Source organism: Eptatretus burgeri, chromosome 10 (genome assembly GCF_056783735.1).
Source record: "Eptatretus burgeri isolate ZD-2024b chromosome 10, Ebu_testis_v1, whole genome shotgun sequence".
Taxonomy (NCBI): domain Eukaryota; kingdom Metazoa; phylum Chordata; class Myxini; order Myxiniformes; family Myxinidae; genus Eptatretus; species Eptatretus burgeri.
In genome coordinates this window covers 41,156,858-41,182,782 of record NC_140970.1, presented here as the reverse complement: position 1 = coordinate 41,182,782, position 25,925 = coordinate 41,156,858, and the positions used below count along the sequence as shown (strand labels likewise).

Genomic DNA, 25,925 nt, shown 5'->3' with positions numbered 1-25,925 from the left:
AAGGGGGCGCCACGGGCAAGGTGTTCGAGATAGAGCAAAATGGTTTCAAGACTTTCGGTGGGGAATGACCTCAAGATTATGAATAAAAAATATTGTCATCCCAGCTCTCAAAGTTTGGGCAGTCGTATGATTTTTATGTGAAAATTCGCAATTTTTGAAGTTTTTGACCTTGTGACCTTGACCTTGGGACGAAAATGAAAAATCGAGCTCCGTGGGGCTATGCAGGTACCATTGGGATAACCAAATACCAAAACCCCTGTCAGATTCGACAAACCGCCAAGGAGAAGATGCAAATTGAAATCGGCTACCCCCTAAAAACAAATGTTTTTTTGGGCGTGGCTCCGCCCATAATGGATTGCACCATGCCCATTCTCAGGAAAACACAACTAGATCATGATATAAACCTCCCACCTAAATTTTATCAGGATCAGATCAAAACCCACGGAGCTATGCTCGGGACAGACAGACAGACAGACAGACATACAGACATACAGACATACAGACATACAGACAGACAGACAGACAGACAGACAGACAGACAGACACACAGCAATAACGAATATAGTGGTCACTTATTTTTTCGTGAAAATATTTTTTCGTGAACCAATAACGGTTTGATCCAGAGGGGAGTGGTGGTCGTGCTGGTTGGTGGATATGTAATATTTTATGTAAGATTCGCATGATTTAATGTATTATTCAAGAACTAGCAGAGGTACCCACCCTACGGGCGATCTTGATCCAAACCATGCAACATATTCTTCTGACACATACCTTTATTTTGGTGGTGTATCGGCACCTGACAGCTCTGCATACACAAAAATACAAAAAATAACCAGGTTACGTGCATGAAGCAAAAACATACCTTCTGCTAATAATTCAAAACACCTCACTGTACTGGAAAACGTGGGGACAGATATACTGGACTGTAAATGGTGGAGACTTGTAATACCTTCCCCCACCTGGTGGGGACGCTACATGATACACATTTACAGAGAGAATTTGCATTCCCTTTCCCCACCCCGAAGACCACTATCGAAGATAAAAAAAGAACACCCCTTTACATTAATTGCGGTCATGCTGATTCTATGCAGCAATGTCTGGATGTGTTTGGCCCAGAATTATAGGAGGAGTAACGCGACAAACAAACACACAACCCACACACACACAAACACTGGTCCGTGACTTATGGTAAGGATGTAATGTGTGATGGGAGTTGTAACTATGTGATAATACATTGAATCGTCGAGCGAGTAAAGTTTATGCCTGGTGTTGGCTTAATGGTTCGGGTGGTGGGCTTGGGATCCCAGGATCCTGAGTTCAAATCCCACTCGGCTGTTGAATTAATTCCAGGTTTCTTCCAGGCTGACTCTGCCTGTCATCCTTCCGAGGTTGGCAAAATGAGTACCGGCTTGCTGGTATCCTGTGTCGGAGTGGCGACCCGTCCAGGATTGTGCCCACTAGCCAAGGAGACTGCTTAAGCAGCACCAATGCTCTGCACAAAATATGGTCCTGATGGATGGATAGATAGAGTAAAGTTTGATCAGTCATATTGCATTGATGGGTTAACTGACTGCATGGACGGAACTGAGATTGTGGATCTACTGATGTAGGTAATCTACTGAGGTGGATCTGTGACCGAGGTTGTGGATCCCCCATTTGGAGAGGTTCTGGGCTGAAAGGATCGAAACCTCAAGGAAGAACGGTGCCGTGTGGTCGAAAAACCAGTCTTACAGGTTAAGGTTCTTACTTTAGGTAAGGGAACTATGGTTTTTTTGTTTTTAATATATATACAATGTCGAGGCTCGTATAAAAGCTAACACACAGAACGTATAACAAGGGGAACAGGAGACAAGAGGGGTGGGAGAGGGAAGCACAAAACAGTGGGGAACAGAGACATTAGGAGATCTGTGGAAAGGAGAGGGATGGGGCGGGGAACACGGAGTACGCAACATGGACACTACAGGGACTTTCAGGAAGGAAAGCAGGGAATTTGAAGGAGGTGGGTTTGGGGTGGATTAACGGGGGTAGAAAAGATCGAGTTTTTGAATGGGGAAAGAAAAGAGATGGTGGTGAACAGCTGTTTTGAAAACCTGGAGGGAAGAGTGTGATTGAAAGGTGTGTGGAAGTTTGGTCCAAAGGTGGGAAAAAAGAGAAATGAAAGAGTGAAGGTGAGCATTGGTTCTTGATTTTGGTATTTTTACCAGAAGGGGTTGCTGGCGGACCTTGAGCACCCTGTGGAAATATGGGGGGAAAGATCGCAGTCAGAGCAGAGGTAGGGGGGGTGAGGCTGGAGAGGAGACCTTAGAAGACAGAAAGGCCACCGACCTGCCTGCAGTGAGAGAGTGAGAGACCCAAAGGCTCAGCCTCATTGTGGGAGATATCAATGATTCTAAATGCTTTGGGTTTCACAGCGTGAGGCTGAGAAAAGTGAGAGGCAGGAGCACCAGGCAAGTGGGGACAGCATTGAGTACTCCATCAGGCTGCGGATGAAAGCTTTGTACATGGTCAGGAGCTCAGGTGTGCCAAAGAAGGACTTTTCATGATGGAGGATGCCCAGTCGGCAACTGGCTTTGGAGGCCAGCTTGGAAATGTAGCTTTCCCAGGAAAGATCATGGCAGATCGTGAGACCCAGAAGCTTGAATGAAAGGACCACTTCAAGAGGATTGTTGAGAAAGTAGATGGGAGGAGTGGGGGTGGGGTGGAGGGTTCCAGATGGTCCTTTCGGAGAGACATAGAGAGAGTGTGAGATTTGTCAGGATTGACAGACATGTTACATGTGTTGGACCAGCTTGTGATTTTATCCAGATCTGTAGAGAGCGAAGAAGCCGCTGCTTGCCGGTCTGAGGGATGAAAAATGGTTCGGCAGAGAAGAGATTAAGAGGATTCTCCAGGGAGTGAGAGAGATCATTGATGAAAACCAGAAAGGACATGGCTCAGAACCCTGCCTTGAGGAAATCCAGCCTGGACAGGAAGAGGGGATGAGAGAACTCCATTTATGGCCACACGTTGGCTGTGACACGAGAGGAAGTCTGCGAGCCATGAGTGGAGATTTCCTTGGATAGCATTGGAGGAGAGTTTGGTGAGCAGGGCAGGGTGCCAAACTGTATTGAAAGCTCACAATATGTCTCGGGAGATGACTGAAATATTTCGAAGTTTACAATTTACAAGTCTGAAGACGACGATGGTTCACGAGCGGTATTTGACGATGTATTTCAGAAGTCAAGAATGAGACAATGTGATAATTTTTGACCAAGTTATAAAAATGATCAACATGATGTGGTACGGTGACGGGTTATTAGTTGCAAAATGTTGAAAACCCGGTTTCGTTCAACAACTTTCAAAATTTGACCTTTGCATAACCTTTACGGTCACAAAACAATGATGTAGACATTAAAATAAGGAAACAGGATACGTGCTATAGCTTATTGGAGTTAGTTCGTCGAAGAAGGTCGAAAACCCGGTTTGATTCCCACAACTTTGAAAATTTGACCATTGTGGCCTTTAAGGGTCAAAGGTCAAGGATTATGACCTTTGGTGCAAAATTTCTTCTGGAACATTCCAGGAACAATATAACGTCATATAGGCTTTATCGCATTTCGCACTCCTCGAATTATCCATACTTTGATGAAATCAGTGTGAAAACAAACTTGAAGGGGGCGCCACGGGCAAGGTGTTCGAGATAGAGCAAAATGGTTTCAAGACTTTGGGTGGGGAATGACCTCAAGATTATGCATAAAATATATTGTCATCCTCGCTCTCAAAGTTTGGACGGTCGTATGATTTTTATGTCAAAATTCACAATTTTCTAAGTTTTTGACCTTGTGACCTTGACCTTGGGACGAAAATGAAAAAAATTGGACAATGACAAGTTTTAGATAATTCCTTTTGCTATTCAAATGCCGAAGAACCCATTCCATTCAGTGAATTCCCGAGGAGAATATAGATTTTTAATCCGACTACCCCCTAAAAATGGCTATTTTTGGGGTGTGGCTCCGCCCACAATGGGCGTAGCACGCCCTCATCCAGGAAAACACAACTAGGCATTGATATCGAACACATAACCAAGTTTCATCAAGATCGGATCAGAGTCCACGGAGTTATGCTCTGGACAGACAGACACACAGACAGACACACAGACATAACGAATATAGTGGTCACTCTGGCTGGCGCTCGTGAACCAAAATAAAGTTGAATGTAGGATTGTTGTGAAATTAACATCATTTAGAGCAATCCTTTCAATGATATTATATTTTCGAAATAGTCCCGACACTTTACAATTATGTGTGTGTGTGTGTCGCACTCCTCCTCCTTCAGTTCTGGCCCGATTACATCCAGACTTACTGCATAAGATCAACATGACCACAATTGGTGCGTAGGGGTGTTTTATCTTTGCCAATGGTCTTGGAGGATGGGAGGAACGCAAATTCTCAATGTAAATGTGTATCATGTAGTGCCGCTCCAGGTGCAAAATGGTATTACAAGTCCCCACCCTTACAGTACGGAACAGTATTCCTTTTTCACACGTTTTCCAGTGCAGTGAGGTGTTTCGACTTTTGCAGCTGGAGGTATTTTGGAGAGATATTTTGAATTACAGGCTTGAATAAGGATAATAAGAGAATCCCCCCTGGCCGCTCCAATAGGGAGCAGGTGCTTCTCGCAATGAATAATCAGTGTGACCCCCTTTTGCCTGCTTTGCCAAGCTAGAAGGTTTAACGTCGTATTTAAGTCAACTAGGTTGCATGATCACAGGTAAACAATAACATGGTGCCTCATCCTGATATGCTCGAAGAAGGGTGACACCACAGTCAATGAATCCACGATCCTTTATTTGTGACCTTAAATCCTTAGTCTTTTGTAATAGACTCGAGTGTGCGCTGCTGAAACTATCTGGGCAGAAAGCCTTTACCTGTTTTGGAGAAAAAAGAACAGGAGGAATTGCTTTTCAATACACCCTCAATATCTCGAACGTTCGAAGCTAAATACCAAACAATCTTTCACAATGGAGGAAGAGATAACAACAAATTGTTTACTGCAATTATAAATGAACAGGACGTTAAGAAGGGAAGCCTGGTGTTGGCGCAGTGGTTAGGGCAGCGGCTTGGGATCCAAAAGGTCCTGAGTTCAAGCCCCGTTCGGCCACTGAATTAATACACCAGGGGGTTGAATCAGCCTGTCATCCTTCCGAGGTCGGCGAAATGAGTACCAGTATACTGGGCCGGTGTATACCCCGGTTAAAATAGGTGTACCATATCCCTGTGTCGTAAGAGGCGACCAGGGTTGTGTCAGGAAGGGCATCCGGCGTAAAACATGTGCCAAATCACTATGCGGATCATACGGATGATCCGCTGTGGTGACCCCTAACAGGAGCAGCCGAAAGAAGAAGAAGAAGAAGAAGGACGTTAAGAAGGGTTCGATTCCTGGTCTGTGCATGTAATTTTTTTTCCCACATATACGAATAAAATATTTAATTTTACGTTAACATTCAATGGAATACCAGTCTTCAGGAAGATTTGAGTTGGCATGCATCATAGGCAATTTAAACAATGGGTTTTATCAAAATGATACCTGATTTTATTAAATAGTACGTTAATTACTGACTTTATGAGCATTCGCCCTTCATCAGAGCAAGGGCTGCCACACCTTTACTTTACATGGCAGTTGACATACTCTTATCGGATTTCAGTTGATCAAATATATTTAAAATGTCTGCATCCATTGCCTTTATGCAGAGTAAGTCGTTTCTCACAAATGTGCTTGAAATAATTTGTATGCTTTAGTTAATTGAAGCACAATGTCACTGTCTGTGTCAAAGAGAACGATTACAGTTTGCGGCATGGGAGGGAAACCAATCATCACTGCAGTCCAGAGCTGAGCCAAATTTTATGAAAGCGCTTTTCACCCTGGCCACTGAGGTGATGAAAGGCGACAACATAGACTGGTATATTCATCACCCGGTACACAAACATTTTATCGTTGCAAATTTAATGTCTGAATATCATCATACTGATATCACGTATAAGTGGCTGCTTCACCCTGAAGCAACTCACCAGATCCAAGTTACTTCCACGAGCAGGACATGAAGTGATTATTGTGCCACAATTTATTTGACATTGCTAGCGAAATACTGATTATACCTTCATTACTTGTTCTATTGCACCAAATTTAACTTAAATGCTTTCATATACCCACTGATTTGTATAAACAAAGAAAAAAAAAAGAAGAAAATACTTGCCATTGAAAGGCCTCCTTACATAAGCATATTGGTGCCAATGATATCTTTCATCTATGATGGTATCCACTGACTTGTGATGTACAAGGTATCCACTGACTCAGAATTTTAAACCACAGCTGCTTTGCATTTTGGAGTGCAAATATAAAAGTCCTATTGCCAAATTGGAGCAATTCTGGTCTTAGTATCGCTCTGAATTTGCATAGAGACTTTTATATTCATGAACATCACGTCATTCTAACCCAGTGATGGAATATTTGAACCTGTGATGAAATCGAGCTTGTGATTAAATTAGCACTGGATCCTCTGCTTCATCACCATTGACGTGCTGTTACATGATTTACACGCTGTTACATCACCAGAAAACATCTATCTCTGCGCTGTGGTGTCACTGTCACAATCCCTATATTTCTCATTCAAATCCCTTTTTCAACGACTGTCCTCAGATACAAAACATACAAAGCTGAGAAGTGATTTCAACATTGCAATGTGAAGTCAAGGGATATCCCCAATGCACTGAGAAACAGCTAAATAATAAATAAGGAGAAAAAGACGGAAAATGTCATAGCCCCCTTGGTTTTAGGAATTTTGCTGCACAGAGTTAGAGGGCTAGCTCATATTTTTTACAACTAAAATGGGCGCCAGTCTACCAGTCGGCCATCTTTGATCAGATTGCAAAATAAAGTGAGGTGCACGTGTAAGCCATCATATACTGTGCTGGTGCCAAGTTTGAACAAAATTGGACCATGCATGTCCTAGAAATGGTTGGGGGACACGTTTAAGTAACAAAATGGCCGCCAGCTGGCCATCTGGGATCTCATCTGGAAAATAAATGATGGGCTTATGCAAGCCAACATTCGTTATCTATGTGCCAAGTTTGAAAAAGATCGTTAAATGCATGTCCGAGAAATGGTTGAGGATGTGTTCAACATCAATTTTTACAACTAAAATGTCCGGCAGTCGGCCATCTTTGATCAAATCGTGAAACAACATTATGTGCATATGTAGACTGTCATGTGTTGTCTTTGTGCAAAGTTTGATCAAAATTGGTTCATGCATGTGCAAGATATGGCTGCGGACGGACACATGGATGCACACACACAGACTTATGCAGGAACACAAGACAAATAGAGAAAAAAGACAAGACAGAAATTAAAGGTTGTGGGATAGGGGGGGTTTCTCTGCTGGGCACCAGAATGGTGCAGCATGGGGCAAGTGGTTTAACAAAGGGTGAGGGGAGGGCGGGGAGAGGGTGAGGGGGCAGGTGAGGAGAGTGTGAGGGGGACAGGTGGGGAGAGGGTGAGGAGGGCAGGTGAGGAGAAGGTGAGGTGAGCAGCCAATGGATTCGATCATCGCAGCACGACCTGAATCGCTGCTCTCCATTTCGCCAATGTGCTCCCTTGGGAACCCGCAACTCCTGGTTCACACACTACTCGATGCTCAGTTCCCTTCCCGTTCTCTACCGCCATCTCTCTGGTCACCCACTCTTTGCTCTCCCCTCTCGACTCTTTTGCCTCATACAGACTAACTTTTTATATGCACTCCATGTCGCGATGTCCCCATCCTACCTCATTGGCTGCGCTGACGACCACGTGGCCTTTCCACAATGCCGTGACCCGGGGCTCTGCCTTTTCATTCGCCATTACACACAACACAAGGTGGAAATTAAATGACCTACGTGGTTGAAGAAGATGAAGAAATGAAAAAGAAGCACAAAACAGGGCTGATTGGAAGACAAGGTTCCCTCTGGGCATGATCAATCCTGGCAGTGCTAATTAGGGTGTTTATGATACGTCTTATTCTCACAATGGTTATTAATTCAATAATGAATCCCCTCTTTCACCTTGAAGCCATTTTTGTTGCAATATTTGTGTGTTTATGTTTGCACATAAATATTTGTTTTCATATCTGTGTATTATACAGTAGTATATCGTACCTGACTGTACATCTGAATTTGTATTCATGATTAAGTGTTGAACTGTATTATCATCTATCATAACTACAGCTTTGTATTTCCTTGCTGTCCCATTTCTCTGTGACACCCGTCAGGTGTGTTTGGTCGTCCTTTGGAAGAGGCTGTGAGGCAGGTCCAACACAGTGCTTCTCCAATCCCACCTGTCATTGCTCGCTGTGCAGCCTTTATTCGGCAGCGAGGTCTGAATGAAGAGGGACTATTCCGCCAACCAGGACAGACGAGACTTGTGCGCTGCTTAAAACAGCAGATTGATTCTGAGGACGAACCCTGCTTTGATAAGTAAGACACGATTGCTTCATATTCAAATAATAGATTTGAGATGGTTACTTGTGACCTTCACACTAATGTGTAGTATTCTACAATGCAAGTACATTCTCTGAAGTCAACATTTTGGTGTTTACACTTTTAAAAGCAACTAATGCATGCAGAACTCATATTTTTCCATGTGCAAGTAAAAAGAGGACTGCACGTCCTGAAACTCACCTGGATCAGAAGCAAGTCACTCAAACCCCTCACAGATCCCTTAGACCTTGATTTGTTTTTTAATGCCATGAGCAAACTTTGGTACATCACGGGTGATGAAGGTTGTGGTCAAGTATCATCGAAATTGTGCGCGTAGTTTTGGAGAAGACAGCAAATACCTGTTTCGGGGGATCAAATCACCCCTCCCCCCACCGTAGACCCACTTATTGCGGTCAATACACTTTCGTTAGGCGTCACATATGAAGCTTGTGGCCAAGTTTCATCAAAATCGTATGTTTGGTTCAAGCGATAATGACTCGTGTGTTTACAGACCCACTCACTCACTCACTCACTCACTCACCTACAGAGACTGCTCGATCGCATAAGCTCACCAGACTAAAGTCCAGGTGATCTAAAATTGATTGCTCCACAGAGCCAGACTGGAGTATTGATTTGCTGCATAAAACAGATACATTCTTCCAGGTGGTGATTGCTGTGGTTGTGCTTGTTGCTGCTGCGATTATGATTTGAAGGTAGATCTGTCTTTAAGAATCGTTTCAGACTTTTAAGATGGAATATTCGGATTACATCACATCCGATTGCACTGTTTGTTCAGTTGCTGTGCTAATATCCAATCAGCCTATTAGTTTCTTGGATATTGTTTGGTATGTTAGGATAGTAAGGTCACTGTTTAGTTGTTTTTGTAAATTGGACGGGGTGCAGTGGTGAACACCAGTCAATTCCGAGAGAGATCAGATGACGTGTGGGTGGAAATTGCTGAAGGAGAAAGAAACAATTGTAGACGAACATGGACGGCCTAATAGGGATGTTTTACTCCATGCACATCGGTTGGGGAGCTGGGTGGACCATGGGTTTTTGGCGTACGTATGGATGACAGTCAATTAAAAGCTGCATCGTCTTCTGTCCAATTTTTACTTCAATTCTTTGAATTCTATTTTTTTTGCTTTAAAGATGCTTATCAATGACAATTTGTCATTCCTTACGATTGATTCAACAAAATATTCCTTGCGACAACATCCGGGACCGACATGACCTTTAACGTTGTCACTTTTCAGGATAAATCGGAGAAACCATCGTCAAGCATCATATCATAGGCCTCAACGAGGCAAGAATCAGGAAGTGTGTGTAGCTCAATTTGTTGTCACAAAATCTTTCCTTGGAAAAAAGGTTGTGGGAACAGCCATGCTTGCCAAGTAACCTGTTCCAATCCAAATTTGCTGTATAAATGCTCCATACCCCTTGAGTGAATCTCTGGCACATCAGTCTGTATTTACTTGAGGATGACATCTGTTAATCCATCCATCGGGACCATACTCTGTGCAGAGAATTGGTGCTGCCTAAGCAATCTCCTTGGCTATCGGGAACAATCCTGGATGGGTCACCACTCCAACACAGGATACCAGCAAACTGGGACTCATTTTTTGCCAACCTCAGAAGGATGACAGGCAGAGTCAACCCCACCTGGTTTTAATTCAACAGTAAAAAGTGGGATTTGAACTCAGTTTCCTAAGCATCCCAAACCTACCACCACAACCATTAAGCCAACACCAGGCATAAATATGTGAATAACATCACAATGAATTAGATGTTGATAATGAGCTTGTGTCCAAAAAATCCGTCATTTCAGTAATTTTAGATTTTTCTGTTAAAAATATGTTAATATGCTTTGTATCATTATTTGGAGGAAGAGGACCGCAATTGAAGAATAACTTGCTGAAGGATAAGATGAGTAGTAAATCTACATCTTCCGATGTCTGAGAAATGCCACGATTAATTTACAGCATTGAATTTTAAGAAAAGATTTGAATCAATTTACAAGGTCTTCCAAAAAGACCCGGACAACTTTGGTTGTTAATATATTTAGAAACGCCAATGATTCAACGATGCCCTTTGGTTTATATGATACAGAAACTCATAAAGTTTGTGCACACCATCAGTACACTCCAATTTGAGCTCCATTTGTTGCACACAGGACAACAACGTGGTACACGAGTTCTTGCCGTGTTCGGCTCACCAGGTTTGCGTCCACCATTGTGCATGTAGCTGTGATCCGAGAATGTAGATCTTACAGGTTTGCTACCTTGGTGTTGTTGACAACATCTTTGACAAACACCCACAGAAAGAATATCAAGGGGGGTTATGTCTGGTGATCGTGGGGGCCATGCGGTTGGTCCATCTCAACCATTCCAGTGACCTGGAAATTTTTTCATTCAGTGCGGCTCGACCGACTGGGGACCAATGAGGGGGAGCGCCATTCTGTTGAAAAAATTATCTCAGGTTGTAATCCTTCAATCTGTGGGAAGGCGAATCCTTCTATCACGTCCATGTAAATTGTTGATGTCACTGTATCCTCCGCAAAGAAAAACTGACCCACAAGGCCATCATGGAGAAGGCCACGCCACACATTAACCTTTGACCTGTCACGAACGTGTTCAATGACCAAGTGGAGGTTTTCAGAACCTCAGTTCCTCACGTTTTTCTGGGTGACCTTCCCCAATGCATGAAAGCAAGCTTTGTCTGTGAACATGACCTTTTTCAGGTAATCTTCGACATCCTCTATGCGACTGAGCATTGTGTTTGGGTCCATCGTCATGTAGTTTGAGTTCCTGCAGAATCTGCATCTTATGGGCATAAAGCTTCAGTATTTTGCGCAACATCCAATGTACATCGGTAGTTCCAGTTCTGTGGATGCGTATCAAATTGACGTTCTGGGACTTTGTTGAAATGATTTACACACTCCTTCAACATCTGCTGCACTTGTGCTTGGTTGACCGATACTTTTCTGTTTCTAACAACTTCCAGTCTCGTTAAACCTCTTGTACCACTCTGATACTCATTCGTGATGGCGGATTCCTTCCATACCTTGTACGGAAATTATGCTGAACTTGTGTGTCGGATCTCGTCTCGATGAATCATTCGACGCACTGAGCTTTCTCCTGTGGATTTGCCATTTCATTTTACGTTTAACCACCAGACCTGAAAATATAGAAAACTTTATGAGCCTCTGTATCATATACACCAAAGGGTATCATTGTATCATTTGTGGTACTAAATATATGAACAACCAAAGTTGTCCAGGTGTTTATGAAACACACTGTATTTTAAGAAAATAATCTGCCCATGAACCCATGAACCCCGTTACTAGACTCAGTGGCATTATAGTTTGAGAGTCTGTTCTGAGTTTGGGAGGTCAATGGTTTGATACTGATCTTGGTGGAATCATACCAAAGACCAAGCCTGGTGTTGACTCAGTAGTTAGGGTGGCAGCTTGGGATCCTAGGGTCCTGAGTTCAAGCCCCGTCGGCTGCTAAATGAATACACCAGGGGGTTGACTCAGCCTGCCATCCTTCTGAAGTTGATGAATTGAGTACCAGTTCCAGTGCGTGTACTGGTAGAGGGGCACTGCATCAGCGACACAGTCGCGCTTCAAAAAATGATAGCGACCCCGGCAGCTAAGCTGCCATACGACCACCACCATACCAAAGACTTTTAAGATGGTGCTGCTTCCTCACTTGATGCTCAGTATTTAGAAGACATGGAGAAACCCCACGAGTTGCAATCCCATGGGGTTGAGGCTGGAGAGAAGAGAGATTACTCCTTGATTACCCCACTGAGTGCAGAGGGAAAATTTAAGTCACAAGATGGCATTGCCATGACATCACTTTGCCCAAAGTCACTGGTTGTATTTGCCTATTGTTTAAATAGATCAGGTCCAGTATTTTCTAATGTCTCTGTCTGCATGGGTTAGTATGCAATTTGTGTGATAGTTTTTCAATGAGCCTTAGATCATGAGGTGGATAAAACGAATCTGAGTCATATAATATTGGCTGAGGGCACTCAGATAAAAAATTTTATATTCAAAATCCAAAACTAACAAATCAAAAAATCCAAAACAAAACAAAATTTAAAAAAACCAAAACTTTATTATCAGGTCAGGCCAGATCACATCTGTGACTTGCTGCAGGTACCATGTAAACCTGTACAAACCTGTTTGGCGGTGACTAAATCGTCTCCTCCACCAGGTTTCCTGGTGAGGAGGGTGTATGATATGGACACCCAGAAGGATTAAAAACAAAACCTGTCAAACAGCGGAGGAGCCAACGGTCATCCATATCTGGTGCCTAACCATGTCTGTGGACCACCTCGTGCATTTGAATAACCTTTTTCTCGCAGGTTGGTGGCAGGATTTGCACTCCGTCCACGATGAAACACTTAATTCTGCAAAAATATAAATAAAATAAAAAAACCCAAAGAAAACTTACTCCATGGGAGTACCTCCTGTGCGGCTGCCCTTCACAGGGCAGCTCACTGGAGGACGGGATTGGGGCAAAGCCTTCGGGAACCCCATTCTTTGATAATAGGAGGAAAAGCATGGAGTAACCTTCCTGGGTCGGGTTTCTGTGGTTTGTGTTGGGGTGGTGCTGAGGTGTCGTCCAGCAGACTGCGGTCTCCTTGGGTTAACCTCAGGTGGCGGTCCCTTTGGGTGGATGTCTGGAATGTCCTATCCCGAAGAGAGAATGATCACCTGTCTCTGCTATCATTTGAGCTCCAGCGTTTGAATATTGGTATTGCAGCACTCTCCGAGGTTCGGAAACCGGATAGTGTTGAGATCATAGCGGGTGATAACACATACTGGTCTGGTCGCTCTGATGGTAACCATGCCCTTGGTATTCTAACGCTGGTGGTGTGGCAAAGTGGAGAGACCATGTGCTCATTGGTGGTTGCTGAAGGATGATCCAGAACTGCAGGGTCTACCGGAGTGCTCAGTTCCTCAATACCGCCCACAGGCTTGTTGTAGCAACTCTGAAGTTGCAGCTTAAATCCAGGAGAATGGTACCATCCCAGCCTGGGCTGGATGGTGAGAGAGTAGCTGAGTTTGCCAACAGGGTGAGTGGGGATTTGGTGGGTCTGGGTGTTTTGGGGAATCCTAAATAGATGTGGAGTGCCTTCAAGACTACCATCCTTGATGCTGCAGGTGGATATCTTGGAACCCTCCATTATGCAAAGAAGAACATTGTCTCCCAAGGGACACTGAATACCATTGACCAGTCACAGGACAAGGCTCAGCAGAACTGAGCCGTTGAGGGAGCTGAGCCGTAAAACGGTACGTTTGCTGAGGGTGGACAAGGAGGCCTCTATGTGAGGAATCTGTGAATGGGTGGAGCATCACCTGTGGTCAAGTGATTCTTGCCTGGCTTATAGAGGAATTTGTGCATTGTCTTCCTCCACTCCCATCCCTCAGTGTAATGCAATTGGAGCAGAAGGTGGTGAGATCTTGAAAGGGGATTCTGAAGTGAAGTCCTGCTGGGTCGGTTACTTTGAGCGGCTACAGCAGGCTGACCCACCACCTGCGGAGTTGGATTTCAGAGGTGGAACTATCCCTATTGTTGACCCTCCAATCAAATGTGAACCACCTTTGTGGAAACACAAGTTGTGATGAACCAGTTGAAATGGGGTAAAGCTCCTGGGATCAGTGACATCCATGCTGAACTTCTCAAGGCTGGTGGAAATGCTGTCATTGCAAGCAGCTCTGTGCTCTCCATGGAGCACAAGCATCATCCCAACTGACTGGAAGAGGGGACTTCTTGTCCCTCTCTGAAAAGGGAAGGGTGATCGCCAGGACTCCAACAACTGCCGAGGGGTGATGCTACGCTCAGTGCCGGGCAAGGTCTTTGCTTGGATAATTATTGATAGTGTTCGCCACCATCTGCTTGAGCACCAGTGCCCAGATCAGTCAGGCTTTACACCAAAGAGGTCAACGATTGACCGTATCCTTGTTCTTTGGGTCCTCACCGATGCAGATGAGAGTTTCAGCAGGGGCTGCTCACAGCTGATGTTGATCTCCGCAAAGTGTTTGATTCAGTGAATCTGGATTCCCTCTGGAGGATTCTCGGTCTTCCTGGGGTGCCACCAAAACTGATCAATATTATTTTTGAACTATACTCTGATATTGAGAGTGCTGTGAGTTGGGGTGGTTCCATCAGGGAGATCAAGCTGCGGTGCATCCCTTGGGAATGTCAGATCTCTGACCTTCATTTTACAGATGATACAGCCATCTTTGCAGCGACGCTGGATATCCTAATGGAAACCCTCGAGGAACAGAACGAGGAGTAGGGGGCACTGGGATTATGGATTTCCTGAGTCAAAACTAAGCTCCAAGCTTTCAATGACATCTTGGATGCTGCTATCTTCTCTGTACCCATTTGTGGTGAGGATGTTGAGGTCACGGATAGATGTACTTACCTTGGCAGTGATATTAATGTCTCCATATGTTGTGAGCCAGAGGTCGATAGACATCTGGGTTGGGTCTGGGGAGTCATGGATTCAATCGATCATGAGGTGTGGTGCTGTCGGTACCTACAGTATGCAGGAGGACAGAAGTCCAAATCTTTCAGTGCTTGGTCCTTCCAGTCTTGCTCTACCGATGTGCGACTTGGACTCTGAACAAGGATCTGAGACAAAAACTTAACTCATTCATTTTTAGGTTTCTTCGGAGAATCCTTAGCTATCGTTGGTCAGACTTTGTGTCCAATGAATGGTTGCTGAAAGAGACTCAGATGAGATTTGTTACCTATATAATCTGGGAGCATCCGCTGTGGCTGTATGAACATGTGGCTTGCTTTCCTGATGCTAATCCTGCTAACGAGATTCTCTCAGTGAGGGAGCCTCATGAGCGGAGGAGGCCAATGGGCCAACCACGTTCCTCGTCATAGTTGCAGCAGGTTGATCGGCATCTTAAGGAGATGCAAATGAGCCAGGCATCTGCCTGTGGGATGGCCAATGGAGGCCCCTGGAGTACCGGCTGAAAGTGGACGCAGCTGTCCCAGTGCATGCCCCCGTATTTGATCTGATCTGAAGGAGGGATCCAATTCAGCAGAATCGCTTCAGGTTGTGTTGTGTAAAATCACCTGTAACAGGTGAGACCTGAGGGAGGGCTTGTGGCCACCGAAAGGCACCAACAGCACTCTATATGTGCTGTGTAGGACTTGATGGACATTTTGAAATATCCACGAGCAGGCATGGCAGTTCTACTGAGGGCTCGCACATGACCGCCGGATAAACCGCCTTACGTGCTACAAGGACCTCCCGGATGGGGGCGGTGTGGACGCTGTGGGAGAGCGCGACCCACATATTTTGGAGTGGCCAATAAGTACCAGCCATGGGTGGGCTGGAGGGGATGGTAAAAATTGTTACACTCGCATGCGCACTCTCTTTATTCCGTCACCCTGGTGGTAGGACCATTGGAGAATTGCGGAGACCCCTCTTCATCGCCATCCTTCCTCTTCACCACCGTGAGCCGCACTTTGACCTGCATCATACCAACCTGCATGACCACACCATTGGGATGGAGCCACAACCAGCTCGTACCTGCCTGAAGTCCTCACCCAATAACCCCATCATTGTGTGAATCTGGTGTTTTGGCACCATAGTGTATAATCATTTTTTCTTTTATATAAGATCGTTTTCCTTTTTCCCATTATCCCTATTTGTGTCTGTCGACTGCTTGGGTCATCCTGTTTAATTTTTCATCGTGCCTTGTCCTTCCTTATCCCCGTATTCTTTTGGTATACCCGTTTTAATTTTAAGAGTTGTTTTCCCACCTTCTGCCGACGCAAGCGTGCGAGCAACCACCAGGTTCGGCTTTCATTTGAACGATCCTTGTGGAATCGGCATTGTAAAAAGAACGCAATAAATTCCCACACCATTTCGGCATTCGCGGATGTCTTAGACTTCCTGCTCAGAGTGGTCTGTGTCTATCTTGCCCTGAAAGTTAACACCATCTTGCCATTTTTACACTTTTCAATGTTTTGTTTGTTCTCAGGTTCACCGATGTGCATTCCGTTGCATCCCTGATGAAACTCTACCTCAGGGAACTTCCACAGCCACTTGTGCCCTTTGACAAGTACCCTGCTTTCCTGGCCTGCAGCCGAGGACTTGTGGCTGACCGTCATGGGGTACGTTGCTGAAATCAAGTGCGACACCAAAGTGCACTTTATCTATTTTTGGTGTCATATACGAGCTATAATGGTAGTTATAACTTCTTCATATAATATAATGGTTTCATATAATCTTTTAACTTCTTCAACCTTCAACATTTCTTCTCTCTCACACATGGAGAAGAATATTTACATTCTATAATGTCATTAAAGAAAATGGACCACATGATTGGTGTCGATGCGATTTATTTATGACATCATGGACACAGTTTTGGCCTGCTCGCAAACCTCTGACAGATAAATGCTGAATAATTACACGTCCATTTCATTGCGACCTAATCATGTCATGCTACATTATGGTGAATGTTCGTTCCATAAAAAACAATTTCAATACCAGGTAGGGCCTATTTCCACCTCTGGCAGGAATCACTGCATCAATGTCCAGGCAGTGTGTTTGCGGTATAGACCTACAGCCAGGGGCATCGAACCCATGTGAACGAGGTACCAATGTTGCACCCCATGGGATGTTGGGAGCCACATCACTAACTCTCAAACTGACCATCTGCTGGGATCTGGTAGGTGGGTATGGCCCCCAGGGCCTTTATAGTGACCCCTAAAAAAGGGTCTAGATCATGTATTCTAGGTACCGGCTAAAACCAATTCAGAATCGTGCGTTATGATTCCACGAATATGAAGTGACACGTGACAGACGTTTTGAGTGGTGGAAACCCCCCAGCAGATGCCCTTAAAGGGACCCTGAAAAAGGGTCTCGATCATGTTTTCTCGGTACCGATCATGTTTTCTAGGTACCGGCTGAAACCAATTAAGAATCATAGTCTGGGTTCCCCTGAGTACGAAATGACCCATGACAGACGTTTTGAGTGGTGGAAACCCCCCGGCAGATGCCCTTAAATGAACCACTTTTGTGACCCCTGAAAAGGGGTCTAGATCAAGTATGTATTCTAGGTACCGACTGAAACCAATTCAGAATCATAGTCTGGGTTTCCTTGAGTAGGAAATGACCCAGGACAGACGTTTTGAGTGGTGGACACCTCCTGGCAGACTCCCACCCCTGAGCAGGTGCTCTCGATCACTATATTGTGCCAATTGAGAATCATTGGGGTGACACGAAATGTCCCATGGCAGATGTTTTCGGTGGGAGAACCACTCGGGTAATCAAAAGACATAGCACATCATCTCTAGTCAACTATCAATACAGGATATAATCGTATTGCAAATCGACTGCATTCTGTAACTGTCTGCTGCCAGTTAAAGGGGCACACCCACAAAATAAAAAACACTCAAACCACTGAATAGCAATAACACCTCGTACCCTATCGAAGTAAATTAGCAGAAATATTCGACGAAATATCGAAGATTTTGAATGAATTCCCATATTAGTTTTTTGTAAACAATTACGATTACTTGAGAATGTGTAACTTTATGGGTGTATGGGCTATTTATATCTTTGCTGTAACTGTTTATGACCACTCTCAATCATGCAAATACATGTAGCTTTGTCTAAACCGCTTTCGACTGCGCTGGTCTCATCACATATAACACGCTAGTCTCTCTGTCGTCAACACTCACTCACAGTCCACTACTGTCTCTGTAAACTCTCACCTAATTACATAGCTCACTACTGTCTATATCAACTCTCACTTAAAATACGTAGCTCACTACTGTCTGTCTATCAACTCTCACTTATAATACATAGCACACTGCTGTATCTGTTAACTCTCGCCGCTCTGTCTCTGTAAATTCTCGGTTATTGCAAACTATCGTCGAATCAATCTGTCTCGCTATCTTCCTCGCTCCATGGCTCAGTGTCGGTGTCGTCTTCCGAAACATCGTTATCTTCAGTGTCGGCAGTAGTGATGGAGTCGCTGACGTTGGTGTTGTCTCGAAAGAGATCGATTGGCACTTCGGGTCCCGAAAACCATTCTGGAACGAGACATTCACCCTCTCGTCGCCATCTGTAGTCCAGAGGATCCAGGCCCTGTGCCGGATTTGCCGCCGTGGCACGACCCCACAGCATGCTGACGTAGTTGGTGCGTGCAATCTTCTTTGCCAGACTTTTCTGGCAGGGTGGTAGGAGGGCGCAGTCGATCTGCTTCACGTTCACCAGCGGCGTATCCTGCAGAAAAAGAATGCATGAAAAGTGTCACTCCGATGAATCAGATACAGGGTCAGTTACAAAATACTTCTACGGGCAATAAAGTAAACCAGAGTAGAACAGTGCAAGCTTTACTGACCTGATTAATCTTGCCGGTCATTTGCAGTAATTTGGCATGTCTCGCCTCATTGATGTCGACCTGACTGCTCTGTCCGTACCCTACGCAGGTGTACTCCTGTAGAGTAGGCTCATCTGGTTTGTCTGCGGTACTGATGTTTCGGAATGCCTTGATGAACTGGCCGGAACTGTCCTTCATGAGGATCTCCAACGGCCCAACCTTTCCCTTACGGTAGAATGCCGTCGTGAAGTCTGTTCCAGTGAAGACGTGGATGGCAATGATTGCCAATGACAGTCCAGGTTGCATGGCTTCCAAAGCCTTTACGATTTGATTCAGATCGATGTATCGGCGATTGTTGGCAACGCCACAGTCCATGATCACTGCTGGTCCCTGCGTACCGCTCTCTACATGTCTTCCCAGCATATGAATAAGGATGGCCATTACATCTGTATCTGATGCTCTGACCACAATACATCCAGCAACATTACTGGCATGAAATGCAATATTATTATATTATACACCGCATCAGAGGACATCGCGAACACTTTTCGTTCGATGTTTTCGTTCTCGTTATGCTCACGTAGCCCGCAGATCATGGTTTTGAAGAACAAAGGGATGGATTCTGGTATCTCCGCTGAACAGGTTTTCAATGTGTGTAGTGTCGTGGGTGTAGGCGTTTTACATGTTGGCATCGACAGGATTAGGGATCGTAGATATAGAGCGGTTGCGCGAATCTTGTCGTGATGTTCAAATTTCTCGCGATCTTCATGGAAGCTGACTCACGCATCATTGTCAGACATTGCCGAGTTGTACATAAAATTACCCTGACGCTTGTCGTTGAGAGAGATAGATAATCTCGCACCGAATCGGTCTTTGATTTTGCTCATTAAGTCTGAACTGAGTAATTCTCAATGCCTACATCACCGTCACAGCCAATGTATTCCGCACGATATAGGGCGATTAACGTACTGGCCAACATTGCTCGACAATTTCCGATCACTTCCGTCTCAATCAACCTTGTCATAGTTTCGAACGTTTCCGCATGAAGCTTCCGACCAGTACGTGGGGTGGCAGATTGTTCAACAGATTGGTCCGCTTCCTTGAAGAACAATCGACGACACGATTTGTGGTATTGCGCTTCCTTTGCTATAATATCTACCTCGCCACGAACCACTGATTTCACTCGTTCGTTGTTGCTTCGTGGAGCTGCAGCAAAGATTGCGTCACGACCATCTGCTGTTAAACATTCGGACAGTTTCTCTCTACACCGTTCCATTTCTTTCTCACTTTCCCACAGAATAAACATGTCCCCTTCAGTAATCCTTTTTCGTCAGTCGCAGGGAGGAAAGTTCGTTGTCGCATCGTGGGTAATTTTGCCGTTGGCTCATGAACTGATGGACCAGAAGATGACCGACGCTTGACAGCAGTGAATGTTCTGTAACACTGTGTATGGTACACGCTTCGCTTTCGTCAACTCGTGTCAAAATTTCAGATGTAGCATCGCTGTAGCGGTCGGATGACATCTGCCTTCGAATTTCAGCCGCCTTTTTTATGTAACCCCATAACTTGGAATCGAATGGTTTTAATGGAACCGTTCCGCTGGTCTTACATATGATACACACACTGGGAGCTGGTATCACCATTTCGGCTTGATCCGTTTCCTCCATATCGATACTCTGGAAAATCATCACAATTTTCAATGTATTGGTAAATTCCCAAAAACATAGTAAATTTATATCAAAGTCGAGACGGCGTGGAGGATTTCGCAAAGGTGTAATTTCTAACAAAGTATATATCATAATACTTATATGTTCTGAATAGGCAAAACAATAGTTTACAAATAAATTATTACAAAGCGATAATCGCCTGGTGCATGCTTTTCTCATGCATCTCGTGTAAAATTGTCATAATTCTGCTGTCTACTCTCCATATGATTAAAATTATCCCGCACGACACAAAATGCAGACCGGCGTGTACATCATGGATACGTAATCATTATATCAAAATATGAATATAAATAAAACACGTTCATAATGAACGGTTTTTCAGTATACATTGTATACACACTGTATCCAGAAACAACTCACACGTGTGTCTTATGTGGGATGTTAGTCCGTAGCAGTACATGGTATTGTAAATTCATTAAATCGTCATTTATACGCAATAATGGAAATTAAAATATTGACAAATAGGTAATACTTACTGTATCCGTATGATGCTTGAAATGATAAATTATATGGCAAAGTTCCATATTGTTGGAAGAATTTCGTCCGAAAACAAGATTCAATGCTACTACTCGTACTATATCAATGCGACGTAGGCCGCGTGGCCGCCAAAACTGAGAAAATACCATGCTCTGACCTTCATTTTCAAGGCGTGGGCATGTCGTTAAAGGCCGGGTGGAGGCCAAGGTCACCGTCGTATTTTTAGAAGTGTGCCACTTTCAGTTGCCAAGCAACGACATGCAACGAGCACGGCGAGGTGTCCACAATCAAGGCCAAACTGCAGTCCCCGAAACCCGGTCTTTAATCAAAGACACACCAACTGGACTTTGCTTGTTTAAACAAACATCTGTCAGCACTTTTAGGTGTAGGAAACAGTTATAGCAATATAGACTTTGTTTTACAGGAGCAGATCCATGATTTACGTGACGGGGTGCTGGCAAAAAAGGCACCTCAACTCCCCCATGACGTCAGGGGTCACACTAAGTGGTTCCTTTAAGGGCGTCTGCCAGGGTTTTTTCCACCACTCAAAACGTCTGTCCTGGGTCATTTCATACTCAGGGAAACCCAGACTATAATTCTGAATTGGTTTCAGCCAGTACCTAGAATACATGATCCAGACCCCTTTTCAGGGGTCACAAAAGTGGTTCCTTTAAGGGCGTCTGCCGGGGGGTTTCCACCACTCAAAACGTCTGTCATGGGTCATTTCGTACTCAGGGGAACACAGACTATGATTCTGAATTGGTTTCAGCCGGTACCTAGAAAACATGATCGAGACCCTTTTTCAGGGTCCCTTTAAGGGCGTCTGCCGGGGGGTTTCCACCACTCAAAACGTCTGTCACATGTCACTTCATATTCGTGGAATCATAACGCACGATTCTGAATTGGTTTCAGCCGGTACCTAGAATACATGATCTAGACCCTTTTTCAGGAGACACTATAAAGGCCCTGGGGGCCACACCCACCTACCAGATCCCGGCAGATGGTCAGTTTGAGAGTTAGTGCTGTGGGTCCCAACATCCCATGGGGTGCAACATTGGTACCTCGTTCACATGAGTTCGATGCCCCTGGCTCCCGGTATAGTACTCTGGCAGTTTGAAACCGATTGCGTAGATGGATCATGTGAATGTCTCAGTCCTAAGTGGAGTCGTTATCCTGGGACGTCCACTTCTTGGCATATCTTATGTTGATCCAATGGCTTGATAACATCCTCTGAGGTCATAAACAGTTCATCGAGCCTTGCAACATGGCTGATGAAAGATTCTGCATGACAATGTCCATTGGTTTAATTCCTCTCATTTTTTTGACAGACATAGCATTGTAATGGACAATTAATGGTAACCAATGTGTTTTGTGGATGATCCTTACACTGGTCTCTTGGAAAGTCTGTTTCAAATTTGCTCAGAATACCTCGTGTCACCTCTAAAAACCTAAGGGTAGATGAGTTGCATTTGCTGAATGATTATTGCATGATGCAATTACTATGTGTGGAAACTTGAAATCAAATGTTTCTTTTCACAGCGGTCGTCATTTTTGAAAATAAAATTACAAATTGACATTCAAGACAATATTAAGGTGCGAAAGTAACGACGCATTCTCCATATTTACACAAGAAAACAAAAACAAACGTGTTCCATTGTCTTACTTAAATCTGATAAAAGTTTAAAATGCAAGATAAGACAAGTAACCTTGTCAGTAAGAGTAAGTACCGCCTCGGAGAGTTCCATTTCCATGCTAGCGGGTACACAGGTTGCCAGCCACTGTACAAACCCCATAATCTCTTTTAAAATGGTATGTGCTGTTTGAACCCCGGCTTTTTGAACCTGTTTGAGCGTACCCCGTTTTGTTCAATCCTGTACTCATGCCGGCAGATGGGATGTCCAGTTTTACATCTATCCGAGGGATGGCAAACACGTTGATGAATTGGCCTGCCTTTGAAACTGGATGAGGGTAACCCCCCCCCCTCTCCCTCCCTCAAGTCCTCTTCTCGCTTAATCCTCCTTAGCTTCTTGAACATGTAATGTTTCTTTAGTCTGGTAATGTTCCCGCTACCGCCTCCGATCACCGTGTATGCGTGTCATTCGCCGAGTGCACTAATTCTGGGTGCGCCGAGTGTTGAGAATATTGATACCGACCTGGGGTGCTTCGAGTACCAGGTGTCAGACGACCAACATGGACGCTCACTGTTCCAACGTGGGCCGAGGCCTTCCCGATGACACACAGTCTTGATGCAGAAACCATCCATGTGCTTCACCACACAACCAGCCAGACTCCAAATGAACTAACAACAAATAAATACTTTTTGACGAGCTTTGAAGAACTTTAATTTGTATTCATTAACCAAACTATAGTTACAATGAAAGAGACATGGCTTCTCGGCATTAGCATCAGACTCCATTCCACTTAACCATGTGACTAAATCTGACCAATCAGTTGTGGATTGCAGAGGGACCAGTCCGTTATTATATAGATGGGGTAAGAATGGTCAGTCTATTATGACAGACAAGTTAACATTGATCTCCACATCACAGCTTCCATGAGCTATAACAGGTCTGTACGCAGGATTTGATGATGGAGGGGTGGGGGGGGGCATGAAGTTTCAAAAAGTTGGACCGCTGAGAGCATAATAGTGTCACAAAATCATGTCCGTTATGGGATGCTATGCATGCCACATTGCTGTCCCCGCAGAAAGTGAACGTGTCAAAAGTAGAGCTCAATGGGTTATCATTTTGGGTTGTTTTCAGGCCATATGTCAGTATGGCATCAAAAAGGCAGCATATAGAATACTATTTCATTGATTGAAGTCTTGAATACCGATCAAAGTTTGAGTTTAAGTTCAATTCACCAATTCACTCATGACAGGAAACACCATGTCAGAAAAGGGAACATTAATATTTACACCCAGATGTGTGTACATATACTTTGTTTTTAAAATATTACAAGAAAGTTTATCATTAAAGTCTATCAAAGTAGTTTTTGTGGTCAATGCTTATGAGGGGGTGGGGGGGGGGGTGAAGAGAAGATGAGGAACAATGCATTGGACATGAATTGGAAGATCAAAAGCATGATTTTTCAATTACAATCTCACAGGTAAATATAGGCCGTATACAGCATAATGAGATGATCTGTTCAAATTTAAAAGTGCATCGAGGCATGTACTTATTGTTCGCTTAGTCTTTAAGCAGGGTTCCAAGTTCCAGTCTTCTCTGGTACTTCCTGGCAAAATGATCCACCAACCTTTCCTCATCAACATCAAACTTGTAGTGAATGGGCATGAGGGCCAACAGAGACAACCTGTCTTGGGCAATGCTTGCCCTTATTAGGTAGGTTAAGGTGCTCAATATAAAGGTTAAGGTGCCACACACATTCCGATTCCCTGTAAAGGGTGAAAAAATCACCAAAAAACAACTTTATTTGGCAAAACAGCATTTTACATTATTTATTTAATTTTGTACACACATTGAGACAAAGGTTCCAAATTGAAATGCTTAAACAACATGAAGATATTTTGCCCAAATTTGTTCCATAATTAATGAGATTATTATTCCAACAGCAAAAACTGCGATCATTTGAAACAAGTAAAACAGACATAAAGTGTCATCGCCCCGTTGTTTGAGTAATTTTGCTGTACGGAGTTAAAGGGCTCGCCCACATGTATGCACAAATAAAATGGCTGCCAATCTACTGGTCGGCCATCTTTGATCAGATCACAAAATAAAATGACACTGAGAGCATGATAGTATAACATTCAATGTGCTTATGTATACCATCATGTGTTGTCTATGTGCCAAGTACGAATAAAATTGGTCCATACATGTCCAAGGTATGGTTGCAGATGCACGCACGCACACACACACACCAACACGGACATGGAAATCGAAACCAATCCATAAGCCCCCGTTTCTGACTAATTCCAATGGGGGCTAAAAAAAAATCCGATGTGTACAACATAACAAAGCAGTCTTTGAGAATCGCGAGTCATTTTAAATTCACCTCAGTGGACCCTCGAAGGTCTTAATTCATTAATTAAAATCCAAACATCATCAATATACTGGACACATCATCATTAAGGAAATTTAGTCAGGAATCTGATGAGTGCACTGAAAAACATTCAAAAATTAATCCTAATGACACTTCAGTTGTCTTCCGCAAATTACCCTGCAGCCTGCTCACGAGCAAAGGTGTCCGCGCCGAACCATGATGCGCTATCTTTAAACAATCATTTCAAAGGATCATTATAAACACAGGAATCAGCAAACATCAAATCGTCAAATCGAGAATTTGATCTTACTCGTGGTGTGTATTCATACTGGAAATCAAGATCAAGTGAGCTTTCACCCTTCTGCTCTCGAGGGAGGCTTTCATTTTCCATGAGCTCGCTTCAGGACACGTGACTACAAATAATACTTCGAAATAATGTGGACCTTTTTTGTTGGGAGGAGGTGTGTATACACCCAATGCACCCTCTCTGGGTATGCCAGTGAGTATAAGGGGGTAAATTATCCCCTCTCCCTCAAGTCCCCCTCTCGCTTACATACCGCCATGAGGTGCAAGGGGGTAAAGCGAGACTCTCGGTAAACACAAACCTTTTTACACGAGATCCCATTGTTTCACCTTTTTGTGTGATCTGCTTTCATTATACATTTCTAATCTGCTCTGCCCCCTCCTCTCTCTCCTCACTCCCCCCTCCCCTACTCCTCTCCCCCCCCTTTTCTCTTTCTCTCTGCCCCCCTTCTTTCACCACCCCCTCTTCTTGTAATTAGTAATTGTTACCATGCACATGCTTTACTAGAAAATGTCAACAATTACAAATTGTTACTTACTTCTGACCGGATATTTGATGTC

The 25,925-nt window shown here is 44.1% G+C and overlaps 1 protein-coding gene across 3 annotated transcripts in view; it reads left to right on the top strand.

The window, feature by feature from the left end:
• The window catches only part of LOC147018392 (rho GTPase-activating protein 24-like), a 241,847-nt gene that overhangs the window by 180,837 nt on the left and 35,085 nt on the right, over positions 1–25,925 (top strand). For all 3 annotated transcript variants that reach the window (XM_085897987.1, XM_085897986.1, XM_085897988.1), the window contains 2 exons: positions 8,279–8,483; positions 16,510–16,642. In XM_085897987.1, coding sequence (XP_085754113.1) covers positions 8,279–8,483; positions 16,510–16,642 — 338 coding nt within the window. The remainder of the gene's footprint in view (positions 1–8,278; positions 8,484–16,509; positions 16,643–25,925) is intronic.